Source organism: Rhinopithecus roxellana, chromosome 15, assembly GCF_007565055.1.
Source record: "Rhinopithecus roxellana isolate Shanxi Qingling chromosome 15, ASM756505v1, whole genome shotgun sequence".
Classification (NCBI taxonomy): Eukaryota; Metazoa; Chordata; class Mammalia; order Primates; family Cercopithecidae; genus Rhinopithecus; species Rhinopithecus roxellana.
In genome coordinates this window covers 68,093,499-68,116,829 of record NC_044563.1, presented here as the reverse complement: position 1 = coordinate 68,116,829, position 23,331 = coordinate 68,093,499, and the positions used below count along the sequence as shown (strand labels likewise).

Below are 23,331 nucleotides of genomic sequence, written 5' to 3'. Positions count from 1 at the left end.
CCAGGAGAGATGTAAAGGGAATGAACTGTAATCTGGTTCTTCTGATCTCCTTCTACCTTGGGGGATACTCAAACCAAAAAGAAAACTTGGTTTGGCTTCCAAAGTGAGTGTGTGTCCTGAAAAACACTTTGGTGTAACTTAAAGGGAATAAGAGAAAAGAAACTACTGCAATAAAATAAGCCTGGAGCTTTGGAAACAGTAGAATTAACAACAGAACCTAATCCTAACTATAGTCTCTTTGAGGCAACCAACAAAAACCTAAAAAGGAATTCAACATAATGATCATGTGCTTATTGCTGACTTAAAAAAAAAAAAAACTCTCTTCTATTGGTTTATTTATTTAATTTATGGCTAGTGAAACTTTAGCACTGTTGGCATAGCCAAACATTTTTTTAATTAAACTTAGTAGAAGCACTGCTCACTCCTAAAAATACACCACAGATTTTTCAATTGGAATTATTTGGCCTCAGAGTGTTAAAACTCCAGTTTTCCGTTTTCTGACTACAACTTCCTATCCTCTCAGGTCTCTAGTGTTGATATTCTGTAACAACGCAAGTTCCAACAGAGACATCCCAACCCTTTCATATTTCCCCCCTAAGGTACTTATCCCCCCAATTCCATGTTTTTTGTTTTGTTTGTTTGCTATCCAATATGGATCCTGTGATTAAGCATTTGTTTTAAATCAGTACCCTTAATTTCCTTGCAATATTAACTTCCTGCCAAACCAATTGAGCAAACTACCACAACTAAATCAATACAGTACCATATTTGCATGTCTGTGTACTGCTGCAGAAAAAAAAAAAACTCACATCACTAAGGAAATTTGAACCAATACAAATTCATAGTCTATTGTCTAGAAATGCTAATTATTTTCTCCCCACTCCCGAAACATCCTTAAAGAACCTAATCTTCTTTACAGTCTCTGCCCAGTCTGACTCCCACGGCCTGCTAACACCATCCCAGCACAGCTGATCAAATAGTAAGTCAGTGAGTCAATTAGTTTACCTGCTATAATTTTGGAACTAGTTCCCAATCTTAAATTATCTCCATTGAATTGTTAGAATTAGGAAATATTTTTCCAAACAAAGAAGAGAAGAGACAAAGAAATAACAATTGCTACACACCAAAGGAAGCAAAAACCGGAAATAAGTTCCTCAGGTCCTTACTTTTTAGTTCTGGTTCCATTTACTTATTGCCTAGTAATTCTTGCGTTGGGCTCTTTGAGATATTCCTACCAATCCCTCCACCTCCCACTCTCCTTGTATGTCCCCAAAAGCACAACACTGCTTCTGGTTTCTTTGCCTTGTTTACACTGTCTCCTTCAATGTCAACTCCCTAATTTCCATTTAAATAAAAAATTACTCTTGCAGCCGGCTATGCAGGTTTGAAAGTCAAAAACACAGCTAAAGATCAGGGTATAAATCTGAGAGCTGGGCATAAATATGGTTTTTAAAGTTGAGAAAGTAAGATAGCAAAGGACAAAAAGCATAGAATAAGAAGGCAGTCCAACTCCAAATGTCAGAGGTCTAGTAGAGCAGGGTGTCCTGGTAAAGGAGACTGTCAAGTCAGTTAAGAGAAAAGTGTCGGGAAAAAGAAAATCGGATACTAATGACAGTTTAAGTAAGGAGTAGTAAAGTATTTTTTTTTTCATTAAGCCAAACAGAGACCACTAGTGATAAAAGAGAAGAAGGAAAGGGTGAAGGGTTTAAGAATATATTTGTGATAGGTGAATGTAATCATGGCTCTAGAATCTGCAATGGAAAAGGAGGATAGTGAAGGCAGGACGTAACTGATGGGCAAAAACTGGGAGGAACAGTGGAATGATAATATTAAGCATAATACTGAGTATTGAACATAATTGTTTATTGTACAGCAAGTAGCTGAGGGGATTGAATTTCTTTTCCCAGTTGCCATAATACAGTATCAAATAAGACAAACTAGATAATAGCTGCTTTAAAGTTTTAATTAATTTGTAATACCTTTCAGCCCTGGAAGGAGTAAGAAAAGGATAGAGTAGGCATTGTAAGTGGAAAGACACATAGATAAAAAGACACAAGAGTAGAAAAGAGCAACTTGTGTACTAAGGGGGGAAATAATAGTTACATCTGGCAGAACATCCAGTTTTTAAAATAGAGCAGTGCAAAGTAAAACTGGTAAATAAGAATAAACTCGGAGATCCTGGATGATCTTGTATATCGTGACAAGGAGTTTTAAGTTCATTCTGTAGGAAATAAAAGTGACAAATTCGGAGCAGAAAAAGAGCAGGAATAGGCATGTTCTAAAAGGAAAAGTAGTAGCACTGTATACCTTTCAAGGTGTAAGGAAGGGAGGAAGATAAGAAGCAGTACACCACTTTAGGAATTTGCAAAAATAGGCTAGGAAAGAGAATAAAACCTTCAGTGTATGACAACAGCATGAGGAAGGAAGGAGAGTATATGAATGTAAACAACACAGAGGTAGAGGAAGCAGACATGATCAACTGGATTGGATGCATGAACAACATGAAGTCAAGAATGCTCCTGCAGTTTTTCCTTCCACCTTAACTGAGTATGTTAACCCAAAGTAAACTGCACGTATTTAAAATGCACATTTTGATAAAACACCCATGAAACTATTACCACAATCAAGATTATAATATATTCATCAACCCCAAAAGTTTCCTTGTATCTCTTTGTAATCCTTCCTTCCCCCTACCCTCCCATCCCTGCTCCTCAGGCAACTACTCATCTACTTTTTATCACTATATATTACTTTCCATTTTCTATAATTTTACATAAATGAAGTCTTATATAATATACTCTTTTTTTGTCTGTCTTCTTTCATGCAGCATATTTTTGAGGATCACCCTTGTTGCTGTATTTATCAGCTGTCTATTCCTTTCATTGCTGAGTACTATTCTACTGTATGGAACACCACCACTTGTCAGTCTGCTGCTGACAGATATTGGGGTTGCTTCCAGTTTTAAACTATTACATATAAAGATGCTACGAACATTCCCGTATGAGTTTCTATATGGACCCAGGCTTTTTTTTCTCTAAACAGTTAGATCATATAGTAAGTGTACAGTGATTCCTCCCTTAATGTCATTGACAGGTTCTTGGAAACTGTTAACTGACTTACTCTGTGCTGTGGGAACTTAATTCTTATTTATATCAGTTAACCTATGATAAAATTGGTTTCATCAGACAGTATGTCATTTTGCTTAATGTTGCAGTTTCCAAGAACCAACTGACAACATTAAGTGATGACTTACTGAGTGTTTAACTTGAGAAACTGCTAAACTGTTTTCAAATTAGTTGTTGGCATCTTACATTCCCACCAGCACTGTATGAGAATCTCAATATCTCCACATCCTTGCAATTTTAATAAGTATGAGTCAATATCTCATTGTTGTTTTAACTTACATTTCTCTAATGACTATTGATTCTGGATATCTATGTATGTATTAATTTGCATTCATATATCCTTTTGGTGATATCTGTTCCAGCCTTTGCCTATTTCTGAAACTGAATTGCTTTCTTCTCTAATTTTGAGAGCTTTTGTTTTTTAAAAATTAGCATCTCAATATGTTGCCCAGGCTGGCCTCAAATTCATGGGCTCAAGCAATCCTCCTGCCTCAGCCTCCCAAGTAGCTGGGACTACAGGCACATGCTACTGAGCTTGACCAGTGAGAGTTCTTTGTATGTTCTGATGCAAGTCCTTTATCAGATATAATCACTGCAAATATTTTCTCCCAGTCTGTGATTTGTCTTTTTGTACTAGTAAATATGCCTTTCAAAGAGCAGAAGTTTTTTTAAAAAATTATTTTTTTTATTATACTTTAAGTTCTGGGATACATGTGCAGAACGTGCATGTTTGTTACATAGGTATATATGTGCCATGGTGGTTTGCTGCACACATCAACTAGTCGTCTACGTTAGGTATTTCTCCTGATGCTGTTTCCCAGTCCCCCACCCCCAAACAGGCCCATGTATGATGTTCCCTTCCCCTGGGTCCATGTGTTCTCATTGTTCAACTCCTACTTATGAGTGAGAACACAAGGTGTTTGGTTTTCTGTTCCTGTGTTAGTTTGCTGAGAATGATGGTTTCCAGTGTCATCCACGTCCCTGCAAAGGACATGAACTCATCCTTTTTTATGGCTGTATAGTATTCCACGGTGTATATGTGCCACATTTTCTTTATTCAGTCTATCATTGATGGACATTTGGGTTGGTTCCAAGTCTTTGCTATCGTGAACAATGCTGCAATAAACATATGTGTGCATATGTCTTTACAGTAGAATAATTTATAATCCTTTGGGTATATACCCAGTAATGGGATTGCTGGGTCAAATGGTATTTCTGGTTCTAGATCCTTGAGGAATTGCCACACTGTCTTCCACAATGGTTGAACTAATTTACACTCCCATCAACAGTGTAAAAGCATCCCTATTCCTCCACATCCTCTCCAGCATCTGTTGTCTCCAGACTTTTTAATAATCGCCATTCTAACTGGTGTGAGATGGTATCTCATTGTGGTTTTGATTTGCATTTCTCTAATGACCAGTGATGATGAGCATTTTCTCATATGTTTGTTGGCTGCATAAATGTCTTCTTTTGAGAAGTGTCTGTTCATATCCTTTGCCCACTTTTTGATGGGGTTGTTTTTTTTCTTGTAAATTTAAGAGCAGAAGTCTTCAATTTTGATGAAATTAAATTATTTTTATGAACTGTTCTTCTGAAGTCACATTTAAGAGAAATATTTGCCGAGATAGAGAGAGAGAGAGAGAGAGAGAGAGAGAGAGAGAGAGAGAGACATCTTCGCCTAATCCAAAGCCACAAGAGTTTTCTCCTACGTTTTCTTCTTGAAGTTGTATAGTTTATACTTCATAAACATCTAGGTATAATATCCATTTTGAGTTAATTTTTGTAGATGGTAAAAGAAATAAAGTTTATGTTAGAGACATATGGATATCCAAGTGTTGCACTGCCATCTGTAAAACAGACTATTATCTCTTCACTGAATTGACTTTTGAACTTCACTGAAAATCAGTTGTCCATGTGTACAACTGTATGTATGTATTTCAGGACTGTTTATTCTTTCCCACTGATCTACTTATCTGTCTTTCCACCAATACCACACTCTCTTGAAACTGTAGCTTTATAGCAAATCTTCAGTTAGTGTTAGTTCTCCAACTCTGTTCTTTTTCAAATTTGTTTCGGCTATTATATTCCAGGTCCTTTGCATTTCCATTTGAATTGTTTAATTTGCTTGTATATTTCTACACAAGAGCCTGCCTGGGATTTTGATTTAGATCAATTTGGGAAGAAATGTCATCTTGAAAAATATATAGTCTTCCAACCCATAAACACAGTATATCTCTCCATTTATTTGGATCTTCTTTAATGTCTCTGAGCAATGTTCTGTAGTTTTCAGTATATAGCTCTGTCACATCCTTTTTTTCAGATACAGTCCTAAGTATTTCCTGTTTTTAGTACTATTATGCATGGGTTTTATATATTTTCTGACTGAAGTGAATGCTGCGAGTCTGTGGACTACATTTAGGACAACGAGGTCTTCACATAGTTGTCCCAAGCATTTATATTTAAAAACATACCGTGTATTTTAAATACATAAATGGCTTTCCTTTTATTTCTCCTTTATATCTGAAAATTTATGCTGGCTTGTGTCAAAGTGTACATTAATGGAGATAGTTATATAATTTGTACATTCCATTTTAGAATGACAAGAAAAGATTTTAGAAAATACTTGTCATAAAGAAAGGGTGTAGGGTTTAATAAGATTAAGAACTACTGCCACAGCCATATTGTCAAGAATTTCCATAAAACTGAGTATTTAAGCATCAGCTGGTAAGACATATTCTGATGCTATAAATTAACAAAAAGCTATCAAGTAGGAAATTTATCTCCAACATCAATAGTATCTAATGGCACTAAAAAGAAAAAACAGCAACAAATAAAACATAAATTAAGAAAATGTATATATTTCTATGTTCCAAAAGGAAAAGAAATGCAAAATTAAAAGTTATCATGCTTGTATTCTGGTCCTGGCTATACCATGTACTTACTGTCTTTGTGAAACAGAAAAATTTATCTAAATTTCTTTGTCTCCAGATTTCTACCATTTTAAAATGACAGTTTAGAACCAGATGGTCCACTCTCATCTTCCACTGTACAAAAATCTATGATTCATACAAGTAAACAAGCGGAGCCACTATTATTCATTAAATTACTACCATGATCTGTTCTTTGCCTAAAATGTATCGGCTTCAATAGAAACTCTGCAATATACAGTGTAATGACAAAGGGCTAGTTGTTTAACCCGTTGTGCTTTAGTTTCTTCATCTAAAATGAGATCATTACAGAACCTTCACAGAGTTGTGGAATTAAAGGTTAGTGGTGAGCACTTCGAAAAGCACACCTAAGTACTAAAGAAATGTCAGCAATTTCTTTCATTTGCTTTATCACTATAATTCCCCTTCTCTTGAAATTATGTCACATTACAGATGAAAATTTACAGTATGATATGATTTCCCATTACTTAACTGGAGAGTAAACATTTTGCTCTATTTGATTTTGAGTAATGAAAAGATGCAGCTTTGGATTCTAGGGTATTACATGAATAGGATGGTTTTTACATAAACAAGCAGAGAAATAAGCAAATCCATTAAACTACTATACAAGATAAGGTTTCTGAATATCTGTCCTGTGAAATAAAGATGATTTCTCTAAAACTAACTTACTTGGAGCCACATTATACTCTTGAGGTAAAAAAACTGTGTTGTCCAAGAATTGCTTCTCTGATATTTGTGCATGAAAACTCACAATATTTGGGGATAACTATGAAAAACAAAATAGGTGATCCTTGATCAACTAATGGAAAACCAAGAGAACATGGGGTAGGTATATAAAATTCCGTCGCTCTCTAAATGAGATTCTAGCCATTAGATTAACTGTGTCCCAGATGTGCTTTACAGAAGATTTTCTGAGCGGAGGGAGAAACAAAACACAGTTTAACTGTGTTTGACTGCTCCCTTTCTCTGCACACAAGATAAACAATGGGAGCCAAGATCAGCAGTTCTCATGTTCTGTGCATAATCATCATGTGAAAAACTTGTTAAAATTCAGACTCCTGACCCCATCCCCTGAGATTCTGATGATCAATATCCATTTTTATCACATTTCTCAGGTCATTCAGATACCAGTGGCTCCTAGATAAAACTCTGAGAGACACTGCACATAACAAACAATCCTAAAATATGATAACATGTATTTGTGTAATGCCTTTATCCAGAAAAAAGGGCTCTCTGAGGCATCACCTCACATTTCTAACAATCATTTACAGACAAGAACACAAATCTAATAATAATGCCAGTTAGTTTAAAAACAAAGAAAAACGGGAAGAGTTTTTACTTTTACTTTCTGAAGTATATGATGAAACACCTCAGAAAACAAAGATGAGAGATTCAATATACTCCTTAGGTGACAAATAAAAAACACAGAGATCAGAATTTCAAATTACTGTAGTTAATATAATTTCACACTTCCTACTCCCATAAGTTTAAGAAAAGAAAGAGAGTCACAGTATAATTTAAACACATGGATGAACTTATCCTTCTGTTCCCACGGCTAAATTATGGTTTGAGCTAGTACAATACTTGGAATAGAAATTGGCAAAATGCAGGTGACTGGCAGAATTTACCTGCAGCACACATGGACAAAAATAGTCTTGTATCCTACCCCACAACTACTGAAACAACATTTAGGGGCTTAGGTCCTGGGATTTGATGTTTAAACATAGCCTCCTTTAAACATTCAAGTTTAAGAGTCAGTGGCAAAGGGAGACTAAAAAGAAATACTGGTAACAAAATGAAGAGAGCAGAAGAGCACCCTTCAATACATTTGGTAAACACTATTCCTCAAACTAACTTTATTTGTTGGACCTATTAGAATGGCTATTTTTTTTAACTGGCAATTATTAAATGCTGGTGAGGACGTGGAACAGCAGAAACTCTCATTCACTGCTGGTAAGAATGCAAAATGATACAGGCACTTTGGCAGACAGTGTTGTGGCTTCTCACCAGATTCAACATACTCTTACCATATGATCTAGCAATGATATTCCTTGGTATTTACTCGAAAGACTTGAAAACTTACGTTCCACACAAAAACCTGCACACAGATGTTTATAGCAGTTTCATTCATAACTGCTAAAAACATGAAAGCAACCAAGAGGTCCTTCAATACTTGAATATATAAACAAACTGTGGCACATCCATGACACTGAATATTAGATAGTGATTAAAAAAGAAGCTATCAAGCCAGAGAAAGACACAGAGGAACCTCAAATGCGTATCACTAAGTAAAAGAAGCCAGTCTGAAAAGGCTATATACTATATGATTCTAACAATAGGGATATTTTGGAAAAGACATGATCCCAGGCTGTGAAGGGTTCAGCAGGAAAGTATAAATAGGAGAAGCACAGGAGATTTTTAGGCCAAAAAAACTATTCAGTATGAAACTATAATGGTGGATACATGCTATCATGCATTTGTCAAAACCCAGAAAAGGCACACCAAGAAGTGAAGTTTAATATAAACAATGGACCTTAGTTAATAATAGTTATCAATATTGGGTCGTTAATTGTAACAAAAAGCAAGCCCCAGAACTGTTTCAACAGTTGCAAGGTATGATTTGAGACTGTATTTTTATCTGTGTGATTCTGGCCCTGGTGCTCCTTAAGACCACTCTTATAGAAACACTGCTTAAGTCAGTGCTGTAGGTAAACTCAGCTAATCGGCTGATGGTTGGTAAAGATTAGCATTTTGCTGATTCTATTCAATGTACTGCAAAGCAAATGTGAATAACAGGAGAAGGTATAGGGGAGGGAAGAGGGCAGGGGTATTACATGAAACTCTGAACTATCTGCTCAATTATTCTGTAAATCTGCAACTACACAAAAATCAAGTCTATTGATTATTATTTTTATTTTTGACAAGGTCTGGCTCTTGGCTCACTGCAACCTCCACCTGCCAGGCTCAGGTGGGGTCCTCCTGCCTCAACCTCCCAAGCAGCTTAGACTACAGACATGCATCACTGTGCCCAGGTAAGTTTCATAATTTTAGTAGAGATGAGGTTTCACCATGTTGGCCAGGCTGGTCTCAAATTCCTGGGCTCAAGCGATCTTCCCACTTCGGCCTCCCAAAGTGCTAGGATTACAGATATGAGGAACCACACCCAGCTCTATTTTTTAAATAATATTAAAATCACAGTACAGCAACTATATAGCACCAGTTCACAGCAATATTAAGGAAGGATCTCTGCACAGAGACTTGTACCTTGTCATGCCCTGCCAGCCGGCCAGAAAGGAGAACACACACACACAACGTGATCTTGACAAAAGAAAAGTGGAGTCCAGATAACATGCCATGAACACATTGAACTGAGCAGAGCTGCAAGTGCAGACACACGGGGCCTGGGTATCAACAACAAGCTTCAGAAAGCTTTGCAGCAGCGCTCAAGCGGGTGACACCTCAGCTCACTCGGCCTCCATCATAGGAAGCAGTAGTCCGCATCCTTGCTCCTCTTCCCTTTCTCTCCTGAGAGAGGCCTGCACTAAATCATCTCAATCCCTAGGAAAACCACTGGTGACAGCCAACACCAAGACGAGGCCCTTGTCTCCTTTACACTGCTAGGGAAGACACTGCCACCTCTGTGACACACAGCCTCCTCTGTGTTCTGCAGCCAGAGCCCAGTTTACAAGGTTCACATGTAACCAAAGCCAGGCGAGCTGGTGGACCGAGGTTCATGCTGTTCCCCGCCTGGCCTGTGCACCTGCTCCTGCTGACAGAAGCATCAGTGGGTTATGTGGACATCCTCTCGGAAGAAGACACATGCAACACTGTGCTCCAGTGTAACCTCCTCTAGGAAGCCCTCCTGCACCTTCCAGGGAGTTCTGGTGAGCTCTGAACTCCCTACTCATCACAGAGACCCCAAGGAGAGTATTGATGTCTGCTAGTCCTCCATGTCCTGCCTGCCCTGAGCCTGGAACCAGCCTGGCTCAGGTAGGGACCTGTTCCCCACCAAGTCTATGTAACAGACTCCCTGAGGTGCCTTCAGGCCAGCCCTAAAGGAGGCCCAACCGACTTCTCCATTCAGGACTGGTTGACATCTATTATGGGCTAAAAATTGCGCCCCCTCCCCAAAAATTCATAATGTTGAATTTCTAACCCCCAGGAACTCAGGATGTGACTCCAGTCATCCCTCAGCATAGCTGGGGGGGACTGGTTCCAGAACCCCCTCATATAGCCAAATCCACACATACTCAAATCCCACGTCATATTCCAAAAGCCTGCCCTCTGTATATGAGAGTTTTGCATCCCACAAATACTGTATTTTCAATAGTGTTTGGTTAAAAAAAAAAAAAAAAAATCCGTGTATAAGTGGACTCACAAAGGTCAAACACATGTTGTTCAAGGATCAACTGCATATTTAGAGATGGGAACTTTTAAAGAGGTAATTAGGTTAAATGAGGTGGCCCCTAATCTAATCTGACTGATGTCCTTACAAGAAGAGGAGATTAGGACACAGACAAACACAGAGAGGAAAGGCCATGTGAGGACACACCAAGAAAGTGACCATCTGCGAGCCAAGGAGAGAAGCCTTTTGAAAAAAACTAAACCTTCTGGTACCTTAACTTCTAGCTTCCAGAACTGTAGGAAAATATATTTGCTATTAATATTTAAGTCACCCAGTCTGTGGTATTTTATTATGGTAGCCCTAGCAAATGAACACAGTACCTAACAGACCAATTAAGGAATGAATAAACCCTAGAAACAGCTCCCACTGACAAAAGTATCAGTGGGTCACCTGTTATGCCCAATAACAGAAAAAAAAAAAAATAAACACACACACACACACAACACTGTATATATATCATATACAATCACATATATATGATTATTTGCCTTCTGAAATTATATCCCCCAGCCACATCAGAATATATGAAAATACCAAGAATTCAGACATAATTTACATTAGAGAAATTTAAAAACTCCAGATACTATCCTTCTAAAAGTTGTCACAAAAAAAATCTCCTTATAAAGAACATGTTTCTCTATTAACTTTAGACTGTTGGCTGGCTTTTTAAAATTAAAATTTTAAAATAGCTTTTGATATATCTACTACACAAAGTGAGGTCCGCTAGTAAGCTAAACTCATGGTTTTCACCCCTACTGAGGCCCCTTGGGGCTGCTGCAGAAGGCCTGAAGGAGGCCAGTCAAGCAGACTGCATGGGGATAAGGCCCAGCGTTTCTGACTTGAACCAATCAGGGTAGCTCCATGGTTACCTTTTCTCACATTGAGGTTCTGCGCACGATTCTATTTGATTAATAATTCCATTGGATTAAAATAAAAAGTCTAAACACCACCGAACTAAGCTATTATTTCAGTTAAACTTGAAAATTAGGATGTGGAAATATGTCTGATTTACAGTTACCATGATTGTCTTCCTCTCTCAACAGAGTATCTCCCAGGAGGGGCACATGCTTACAATTTTAAAATACCTAACAAAGGTAGGGGACGTCGTGAACAGTCTTCTGAAGAGTTTTTCCCCAGCATACAATTGATTAATCATCACATAAAAACATAACACACAGTAACAGCAATGTTTCCACCAGTAATCATACATGCTTTGCAGTCTGTAGTTGGCTAATCTTTACACTATACTTCTCGCTGGTTGAGCAGGAAAGATGTTCCTTTCTATACAGTAGAAAACTGATGTGAAGAACGTTAATAATCTGAGAGTGAATGTAGAAATCATGCTTAGTGCTCTTCAGGCAATGAGATGGAGCAGACTTAGATCCGAGTCCTTACTCCCTTCACTTACTGACTTAGCATACTGACTACTTATTAAACATTTCAAAAACTGTTTTCTGCCCATAAAAAGGGAGGAGAGTAACTACCTAGAAGCTTTGTGAAATTAAAGAAAACACTGCGTGTAAAGTACTGAGCTATACTTTGCAGGTAACAGAGGCTCAACATGTCTCACCTTTCACACCTTTCCCTGCAATTAACCATGAGTGCTCTTAGAAATGGACTAATTGTGTAGAAACAACAAGCAATGCTGAACTGTGGATTCCTGCCTTAAAATACTGATTTCCTTTTTTTTTTTTTTTTTTTTTTTTTTGAGACGGAGTCTTGCTCTGTCACCCAGGCTGGAGTGCAGTGGCGCAATCTTGGCCCACTGTAATCTCCACCTCCCAGGTTCTAAGAGATTCTCCTGCCTCAGCCTCCCGAGTAGCTGGGATTACAGACATATGCCACCAAGTCCAGCAAATTTTTGTATTTTTAGTAGAGACGGGGTTTCATCATGTTGGCCTTGAACTCCTGACCTCCTCATCTACCCACCTCAGCCTCCCAAAGTGCTGGGATTACAAGTGTGAGCCACTGCCCCCAGCCTGAATTTCTTTTTTAAAAAAGTTTGACAGTAACATTTAAAGACTTGCTCCTGGCTACACAGGCACCCCCCGACATCAATGCCTCTTCTCACAGGTACACTCCAACATGATCCATGGAGATATGATTGCTTTTCTAAGACCAATCAAGATGAAAAATAGCATTCCTTTAGGAAAGATTTTTCATTATCAGTTACAAATCAGTCTTTGAAGTTAGAAATTTCATTTTTGTTTTCAATAATTTGTTTTGGCAATAAACTAATTTTTAACTAGTTTTAGACTAGTTAATTTATACTCACTTTGAAAAAGAATTAGTTTGGCCAGGCGCGGTGGCTCAAGCCTGTAATCCCAGAACTTTGGGAGGCCAAGATGGGCGGATCACGAGGTCAGGAGATCGAGACCATCCTGGCTAACACGGTGAAACCGCGTCTTTACTAAAAAAAATACAAAAAACTAGCCGGGCAAGGTGGCGGGCGCCTGTAGTCCCAGCTACTCGGGAGGCTGAGGCAGGAGAATGGCCTAAACCCAGGAGGCAGAGCTTGCAGTGAGCTGAGATCCGGCCACTGCACTCCAGCCTGGGCGACAGAGCGAGACTCCGTCTTTAAAAAAAAAAAAAAAAAAAAAAAAAGAATTAGTTTGTTTAGGCAATAAACTAACTGTGTGAGTCTCAACAACACTTTGGAGTATAAAGCTATACACTTAGCAGAGAATCAGTACTTAATAAATATTTGTTACATAAACAAAGGGAAGACAATCATAGAATTTAAATGTTGAGAAGGAATAGAGAGATTGTAAATGAAACCTTCTGATTTTAAGAAGAAACTGAAGTCCAAACAAAGCAAATGACTTCCCTAAGGTGAGATAGACAGATAGATACAGATATAAGAAAGTTATTAGTAACATCAAGACCATAACATAACTATTATTTTAAAGACAAATTAATCTTCTGATCATCTTTGACCCTTAAGTCTATTGTTCATTTCCACTAACATGAAGAACTGACCCCTTAATAGGAAAAAGATAACTGTAGTCTTCTATTTAGTTTTATATTTAATCAAAAGCACTTATTATTCATAGCTGTTAAGAAATCAGAGCACAGATGGAGGAGGATCCCAAAAGCACAAACAAGAAGAGTTGTAGGGTAATGTGATAGGGTTTTTCTGGTCTTAACAACCAAATTAAATTACTATAGATGCTTTCATACTAGGGAAAGCGATAGATAAAATTAAACTTGTAAAATAAAAACCAGAATTCTTTAAATTTAAAAATCAACACTTATTGATAAAAAAAAATATCCATCAGACCTGGTCTAACTAAGTACGTTCTATTTTTGTTCTCACATATTTAATCTTCAAGATAACCATGTGAGGCAAACAATAGTCCCATAATCCCCATTTTACAAATGAGGAAACTGAGGCACAGAGAATTAAATAATTTGCCCGAGATAACACAGGATTAAAATCCAGACAATCTGGAGCCAGAGCCCACACTCTTATCTACCATTTTATAATGTTTTAAATTGTATTACTATGTTTTAATACAATATATTTTATTGTAAAGCTAATAATTCATTTTTATTTAATATGTAGTTAGAACTCAAAGTATACAATGCTTATCAAATTTCTAACAATATAGCATGAGCATTTTATTTATGTAGTATTTAGTAACACTTGTGTAAGTAGACCACAAAAAGCCACAGGCTATATATTAAGGATACAACTTTAAGGCATTTTCAGAGACTCCTCATAAAAATTAGTTACTAAGTCAGTCTAATAGATGCCATTATCAGGTCCCAAACTGTTTAGCCATAAAGTAGTCCCTCCTTATCTGCAGGAAATGCGTTCCAAGACCACTCAGCAAATGCCTGAAATCACAGATGGTACCAAATCCTAGGATACTTTTTCCTATACATGCATACGTGTTTCAAGTTTAATTTATAAATTAGGCACAGCAAGAGATTCATTACAATAACCAATAATTGAGGAAAACAATTAAGTCAAATAAGGGTTACTTGAACACAGCACCTCAATACCTCAACAGTCAACCTGATAACTGAGAGGGCTACGGAATGACTAATGGGGCAGGTAGCATCTACAGTGTGGACATGCTGGACAAAGGGATGATTCACGTCCTGGGTGGGACAGGGAGAGATTTGATCACACTACTCACAACAGTATGCAGTTTAAAGCTGATGATTTACTTTTGGAATTATCCATTTAATGTTTCGAACCTTGGTTAACCTCAGGTAACTGAAACCATAGAAAGGGAAACCGCAGATAAGGGACTACTGAATATAGAAAAAGAAATGAGATTGCTTTAGATTCTGTTGTTGTTCTGTAATTAAAAGTAAGTTTACATAACAGTTACAATGTCTTTTTACAGAAAAATATTAATCAAACTGACTTAATTCCAGAAAGGAAATATATATGAATCATGATTAAAAACCTGTATTAAAAGCAAGGTCACTCCCCAGGCCTTGTAACCGAAAAGCGACCATCAGGTCTGAGACTCTATTCATATTTTGGCTACACCACCATTTAAAGATGAAGGAGATAAGAAACAACCAAAATAGTAATTAGAAAAGGAAATCTAAATCTATTATCATTACCATCTGCAGTTTCTATCATCGCAGATAAAATTTCTGATGACAAAGTCCATTACCAGTACATGTAAACAAAAGTATTACTGAAACATAAAGAAAACTTTTCTTTGAATTTTCCCACACCTAATTTGTTGTTGCCTACCTGGAATCCATGCTTGCCTCTCCACCATGTGCTTAACACTTTCGGAGGCATGTCAATAACGGAAACAATGTCTCCCACCTAGGAGAATCAAAATTTTAAGCAAAATGGTTTTAGTTCAAATTTAAACCAATTGTTATACCTAGAATTTAAATCTGAACTGTATGAAAAGGTAAATTACTATTCATGCTCTGGCTGGTAATTTCCAAAAAAGTACTACTTCCTTTTAAAAACAATTTAATTATATTATGATTTGTGAAAGAGAGGTCTACAAAAAGCTAAGCAGCACAAAGACTGTGATTCAACTAACACATGTGCAGTAACTTCAGAAAGCCAGATTAATAGCATAAGATTTTTAAATGTTAGGCATCACACCATTATCATCACTTCTGTTAAAATATTGTTACTGCTGTCACTGACAGTTATCAGATTCACTTATAAAAGATAATTTTAAATATTCATGCTTAGAAACAATAACAGATTCCCTTAATATTACATTTAGTGAGTGCTTACCCTGTGCCAGGCACTGTACTGAGCTCTTGACATATCTTATTTAATCATATAGAAAAGGGCCTAAGATGGGTTATGCTTAGTAAGTATAAAATTTGATGACAACTACACTTCTTTCAATAGATAGTAAAATATAATTATGTCCACTAAAAAGCTAACTTTCTTCACTGTAAAAGAAAAACTAGTGAGTTTATATAAACTCATATAAAATCATAAATATAAAAATTACAATAGTTTTAAATAATATATTCAACAGAAATTATATTCTTCAATCAAAAGAAATGCTGATATCTATGATAAAACATAGTTAAGAACTTCAGAGCAATGTTACTAACATATACTATAGAGCTTTAGGAATTTTTCTTTTGTATATTCACAACTGATCTTTCAAATCATGTATAAGCCATTTCGTAAAGCCATATATGCTGACATCATCATTCTAAGACCTACATTTCTTTCTGTACAGAATCTAAAAGTTTGAAAACAGTTCAGATTCTATGCAGTAAAAAGTTATATTGTTATTTCTTAAATTTAATTAACTGCCAGCATTTTTTTCCTCGTTAGCCAATATGTATTTTTAGAGGAAAAAATTTAATTCCCCTCCTTTTATATCTGACAGCAAGGTGTGTTCACTTCACCTTTTATCTGTTCTTTAACTCAATCTTTCAACGTATGAAAAGAAAGTATCACTGGGTATTGTTTTTAGGTACAAAAACACAAAAAGACAGACCTTGCTTTCAAGAAGCTCACTGAGACCAAGAGAACAATCATGATTAAATGTAGTAAGTGATGTGTCAGCAATAAGCCATGAGCACAGTTCAAAATGACATTCAATTCAGGTTTTTGGGAGGTATGTATTTGCATGGAGTGAGGGGAGGGAGATCAGGAATGAATTCCCAGACAAAAGAGGAGACATTGAACCTCAGTTTTCAAGGATGAGTACTGTCATTTAAACAAAAATAGAAGATATTACAGGCTGAAAGATAAAGGACTATGGAAAAGCCTGGTGCTTTTCATTTTTTTTTTAATTAAGGAAATGGTTAAGAACAGTCGAAGATGAGGCCAGAAAGGCAGCAGGAACCAAATAACAAACAACCTCTTCAGCTATTTACCTCTAAGGTCAGTTCGTCAGGGGCTCGAGCAGTGTACCTCTTGATAACATGGGCAGCACCAACAGCAGGAGTGTTGATGGATGACTCCTCATGAACCAAAAGGTGATTTCCCTTATTATCAATCTATCACAAAGAAAATGTACTCAGAGATAAAGACACTGGACCTGAAAATGCTTCTTTGACTATCTATAGGAGAAATTCATTTTAATTTAGAGATACAATAACCCAAAGAGTCTTAAAAAAAAAACCCTACCATTTACTGGGTAGTGAAAATATGCTAGTCACTGTGCTGTGCCTATAATATACATGGTTTAATTTAATCCTCACAACTCTAAAAAATACTTATCATCATTTAAAGGTGAGGATGCTAAAGATGAAAGAGGCTATGTAATTTACAAGAGAGTCAATAGTTTTTCCAAGATCTCATTGCAGGTTGGCCCATAGTTCTATATGCTTTCCACTTTCCATCTTGCATTCCCAATTTCCAGTGGGAGGAGAAAACAATATAACTCTACATATGCAAATTAAGAATAAATATGTAATCTATTTACTGAATAATGTTTCACTCAACAGCTACTCTTAAAGAGGACCCTTTAAGAAGTTGTCTCTTGCTCATAAATAACTGAAAAATATTTTCAATTACTAAGTCAACTAAAAAAAAGTACACCTTGCTGAATATATACATTAGTATATTAAACACCAAAATAACAGGTATCATTGATATTCATAAAATATATTAAGATTAGTTTCCAAGATTATCAAAGAAAGATTTGAGACGAAAAAATATTTCCTATATCACGTATCTATCCTCCCAGACGATGAGAATATACCCCATTTCTTTGATTCCTGAAGCTCAATAGATATCAAAATTATGTTAATATCAAATTTCTTAAGTAGATAATTTAAATATACATTTTTCACGAAAAGTGAATTAGGAAATACCTCCATCCAGGTAAGGGCGGGCCCACAGTTGATCTTGTTGCCAGCGATAGCTGAAAGGCGTGACAGGTAAGCCATAAGCATCTGAGTGACTGACTGAAAAGAAAGAGATTCAGTGTAACTCTGAGGAAAGATACTATGCTCTCTGGCAGAGAAAACTGATGGTTTCTGGAAGAAAAAAATCTATAGATCTTTAGGCATTTTAATAGTTACAGAGGATTCTTCACAGAAACTTACCAGTAGCACTATGGGCACTTACATAGCAACTCAGCCCCTACCTCATGCAGAGCTTCAACTTCTAGCCCCTTATCAGCGATCAAACTATTCCATGGTTTCTAATTTCATCGCTTTCTATTTTTGTACTGAATATGCAAAAAGATAACTGTAGCAGATCCATATTTGGCTTTTCTGCCTAGATTTCCCCTACTACTCAGAAACCCTTTTCCCCAAGACCCACTGTCATCTTCCATGCACGTGGCTGTGGCAGGAGCAGCCATGTTCATACGTGATCCTACAGTTTTCCCCTACTCCTTAGAAATGCTTTTGCCCAAGACCCACTGTAATCTTACATGCACATGGCTGTGGCAGGAACAGCCATGTTCATACGTGATCCTACACCATGGTTCAGCTGACTGGTCCAGGAATATGCCCCAATATTAGTTGGACCAATCAAGAGTTAATCCAGGAATTAGGACACAGATTCTAGCTCAGTCTGGCTGCTCCCTTAAAAGGGGATAAAAACCTGGGACCTCTTGGTGGTGGCCATGTTTTAGGATAATCTGAGAGAAAAAAATGAAACAGGACGCAGAAATGAGAAATGCAGATAAAGGGACTTTTATATTTTCTATAGTACAAAGAGATCCGTGTTTCAAGACACTCCTGAGACCCTGCTGCAGTGTCCGTTATATTTTAACACTTAACGAACCCACTAAATCTCAGAACATTGCTTTATTTAGATCTGGTGGGGGTAGTGGTTTACACCAATTTTTCATTATTTCCTTGCGTCCACTCTCTCCTCCTATAACTCCCATCAGCAGAAACCTCTCTGGACCTATTCTCCATGATTCCCAAATGTTCTCTCACAACTTGTTAACTTTCTGTCCCTTCCAGGGGGGTATTCTTATTATAAATGACTTGGCTTGATCAACTCCCTGACTTTCTCTTCGGCTGGGTACATTCTGCATAGAGTTCAGTCATTCAGGTTTGCTCTTATTAAAATTAATGTAAATGATCCTATATTCATTTACAACATCTCTGATTTTATTTATTTAAATCCATTTCATGGATGTGACAGCTTCATTTTCTCTCAGAGGATAGTAATTATCCTTTGAAAAGCCTTGTTTGTACCTCTTGGTTATTTTATTTCTTCAGTTTCTATGTGTAAACTTTCTAGTCTCCTTATGCTTTGCAGTCATGCTGCACTTACATGTTTAGGCTATATTTACTCTTCCCCATAAACCTTATCCCATCTACTTTTAAAGATTCCTCACAATTTTTGATTCCCTGATGGTACTTTTGGTTTAATGATGCTATAAAGAACTTCTGTTTAGAAATCTTTTATGTTTTTACTAAACATTTTTTGTAGCAGTGAAGGTAAGTGCATACACCCAGCATGCTGTCATAAACTACTCAAACAACACTGTTTTAAGATGGATTTCTTTGATCATGAAAGGTAACGTTTTTCCATATTTTTGCTTCCATTTTTATGTGCTCTCTGGAGAATGATTTGCTCATATATATTGCTTGTTTATATATTATGAGTTGTTTTCCCTTATAAAATTATGCACTGAACCTACTCTAATTCTAAACATTATATTTAACATTACTAACTTTTCAGTTATGAAACAGGCAAGTAGTCCCAGGAGTCATCCTGAGTGTTCAATATAAGCTTTTGTTTAGTATACAGACAAAAATTTCTGCAAACTCATATATAGTGATTACCTCTGTACTAAATGTACTGAAGTACTAAATGCTTACCTCTGGACTGTCCTTCAGGGTGTCAGAACGGGGAAGCTCTGAGAGCTGGGAAAATCTTCGGTCATAAATACATAGATGAAGATGTTTATCAAGTACCCGAAAATCTTCATAACTTCTTTTAACAATCCAACTTTTTCCCTATTGGTAGAAAAAAGAAACTCATATAATTCATCTCTATTGGGAAACACTTAAGAATCAGGTCTTATTCTATAATGTTATTTTATTCATGAGATTTTATATTTTCTAATGTGAAGTTTCTCTTAACTTGATAGTTAATAGCTAAAACTGTGGAACACACCAATGAGTTATACTACATTAAAAGGCCAATAATGGAAAATAAGATAGAACTCTCCACCAACCCTCTTCCTACTGCTGGTCAAAATCCACTGCCTCACTTTCAGAATAACTGCTAAATGGTTAAGATAACATGTGATCTTAAATCTACCAAAAAGAAAAAAAAAACATAAAATAACTTTGGGTAGGAGAATATTAACCAAAATTTAAGAAAAATAAAATCAGGTTTTTGATTTGTTACTACCAACATTTTCTGTAACTGAGATCGGAAATATACTCAAAAACCAAAACTAATGAAGTCTTCCTCTATAAACACTTGATATTCACATAGCATCTAGAAACCTCAGCTCTCCCTGCCGCTCAGGGCTTCTTCCCTTCTTTGCCCAATCTCACAAGCTCATTTTTTAAAATCACACTCCGAAAGAATACTTATTAGATACTATCTTCTAATAATCTTCTCTTGAATCTATCACTTCTTGTTCAGTCCCATAGCCCAAGCTTCAGTAAGGACCATCATCATTTCTTACCTGAAATATTGCTAATATGTTTTGCCCTTGAACTCCTCCCCTGCACCCCCAACTACAAAATACAGAGTTTATCAGCTCACACTGCAACAAGAAGTCCTTCAAAAGCTCCTGTGGTGAGTAATGATGAGCACATCCCAACTGTATAGCATGTAGTTTTGCAATTTAATCTAATTTTACGTAGAGTCTTTTGGCTCACAAAAATCTGGAGGGTCTGAAAGAAAAAGCCTTCAGAGTAACCAGTTCCTCCATCTGCCCCAGACAACTGGAGCAGAAATAGAGGGTATCACCTCATGAGAGGGTGCTGATTTCTAATCACAAGTGTATCAAAAACTAACATGATAAACTTGCATAATCCCACTTTGGACTGTAATCCTCCATGACATAGACAAAAAGCCATTACCAGCTCCCTCTTTCAGAGCGTTCTAAGAATGAAATAATAGATGTGGCTGAGACTTCTACACTTGACCTTGGCTGAAAGGCAGAGAAGCAATGTGACTGAGACTTTTGAAGAACAGTGTCCTGATCCATATTCTGAGAGATGCTAATTCACTAAGTCTGGAAAGGGATCCAGTTAGTTCTGATGATCAGCCTGAATTGAGGGCCACTGGTCTACAGGATTAAACCCAAGCTATCCCCACATATCACAGCTTTTATCATCTGGGCCCTGTCTATTTCCAGACTGATCTCACTGGCTACTCCTCCATGCCCTTTCTTGGCTTCCAGTTATATAGAATGATTTGCATATATTCGATTCATGAGCTGAATGTTCATTTCCTTGCCTTCATGATTCTTTAAGTGCTGTTTGTTCTTCCTGTCATGTTAGCTGTTTCTCTGATGCTTTGCTCAAGCAAACTCCTTTATTTTCTCAGTTCTATCACTACCTTCTACCCAGAGCATTCCTGGGAACCACCAAGTTATGATGTATAAGCAACATTTTATTTCAAATTTGCCAAACTGGTCTCCAAAGTGGTAACACCAATTTATTCACCCAACAGTAGTATATGAGTTCCCACTGCCCCCAAATCCTTGCAATTCGTGGCATCATCAGAATTTACAGTATGCTAACAAGACAGAGATGAAACGGTATCTTCTTTTCATTTACATTCCCTTGATTATGAGTGAAGCATAGCATCTTTTCATTTGCTACTAAGATTTCTTTTTGTATGAATTGCCTATTACTACCAAAATCCTGTTCATTTTCTCTACTACAATGACTGTATTGACTTCTAGAAGATTTTTGTTTATTAATATATTGGAAAAATAATCTTTATAATTGACATGTATTGTAAAACACTGGATCCAAGTCTGAGACTGTCCCCTCAATTTACAGTATCTCATCAAAAAGAAGGAACATAAAACTTTATTTCCTTCTTTATGAATATAATCACGGATTAGGTAGTTTGCTGAAATTTTCACATAGGTATGTGAAAGAACAAGTATGAAAATAAGTATCCAATAAAATAATTTAAATTTTCATCTGAACAAGAAGGCCTTACAGCCATCGCCCATAGTATTTTAAATGTATCCATTATATCTTCTGATTTGGGTTTGGCCTACAGTGTTTTTAAAACTGTATTTGAAAACATTTAGGTATGACAGAGCAAGCACAAGTTTGCCAATGTCATTACCACACCCACCCATTTTCCTTAACTAACATTACCTATACAGATGCTTAATGTATTTAGATTTACCAACTCCTGAAATAAACACATAGCTAATAGCTTGGCTCTAGGACCACAATGTCCCAATTGTGAATCGTGCTTATTTAAGAATTAAATCAAATAAATCAATGTAAAGTACTTAGTAGTAGGCAGAAAGAAATAGCTGAATACATGCTAGCTATTACTACTCTTTATTAATTTGGAGAACTTATTCTGGGCTGAACCTACCAAAAGTAGAAAACAAGGTTTCCAAACAAATTCTCAGGCTATTTAGCAGAACAAGCAAGCAGTCACCAATGCTCAACAACTCAAAAAACAAAAGAACATTCTTAACAATTACTTTTCAGTGCATCAAGGTTTCACTCAGCTACAAGTTAATATATCTTTAGAGATCAAAGACTGTTTTCCACATTGGCTGAACCATCAGCTTCAGCTTTGGAGAATAAAATCTCAAATTTCACATTATTATGTTGAATAATTCAGCATGCCCTGGTGATCATCCATTTATGTTTTGTTTTTCTGCTCCATTTCACGAGAAGATGTAAGATTAAGCGTCAACTCCAAGCGTGTGTACAGTTATTCCATGGTATTAAAGGTGAGAAGAGAAATGACCTGCAATTTGGTAGGCTCACATTTATTACTCCTTTTGAAGAAGTGGTCAAGATCACTGAAATGCAGTCCTACATTTTTTGGTGCCTGATGCTTGTAGAAGAGAAATTGGCTCTGCTTCTAATCCTTTTTCAGTCAACACTCTTTAGGAAATACAGAGTGCTCTGGTGTATTATAAGGTAATCTTTGCTAGTTGGAATATCATTTTCCCCTTGTCTTACATAATAGATTTCTAGAGCTACAAAAGTGTGAAACAGAGGAAAGAGAGAAGAAAAAAAGAAAGAATGAGAATAGCAGCCAGTAACTGAGAATGCAGGATCTGAATTTATACTACCCTAGGCTACGTGCTAGTCACTTGACCACAGATAACTATTTCACACAGTTTCCTCATCTGCAAAATGGGGAGGCTAATAGCACCCGGGGTTGTCAGAAGAGTAAGTGAAATAATCCACATAAGGTGCTTAACAGACTCCCTGGAAACCATTCATGAAATACCAGTTATCACTA

The 23,331-nt window shown here is 36.7% G+C and overlaps 1 protein-coding gene across 3 annotated transcripts in view; it reads right to left on the bottom strand.

Annotated features, from left to right (window-relative positions):
* ARHGAP32 (Rho GTPase activating protein 32) overlaps nucleotides 1-23,331 on the bottom strand; it is a 229,638-nt gene that overhangs the window by 84,231 nt on the left and 122,076 nt on the right. For 2 of the 3 annotated variants that reach the window (XM_030918530.1, XM_030918531.1), the window contains 4 exons: nucleotides 19,734-19,871; nucleotides 17,760-17,852; nucleotides 16,818-16,940; nucleotides 15,199-15,276 (listed from right to left, as the gene is read on the bottom strand). In XM_030918530.1, coding sequence (XP_030774390.1) covers nucleotides 15,199-15,276; nucleotides 16,818-16,940; nucleotides 17,760-17,852; nucleotides 19,734-19,871 — 432 coding nt within the window. Of the gene's footprint in view, nucleotides 1-15,198; nucleotides 15,277-16,817; nucleotides 16,941-17,759; nucleotides 17,853-19,733; nucleotides 19,872-23,331 lie in introns of those variants that run through there. The other variant, XM_030918532.1, reaches the window with a different exon arrangement.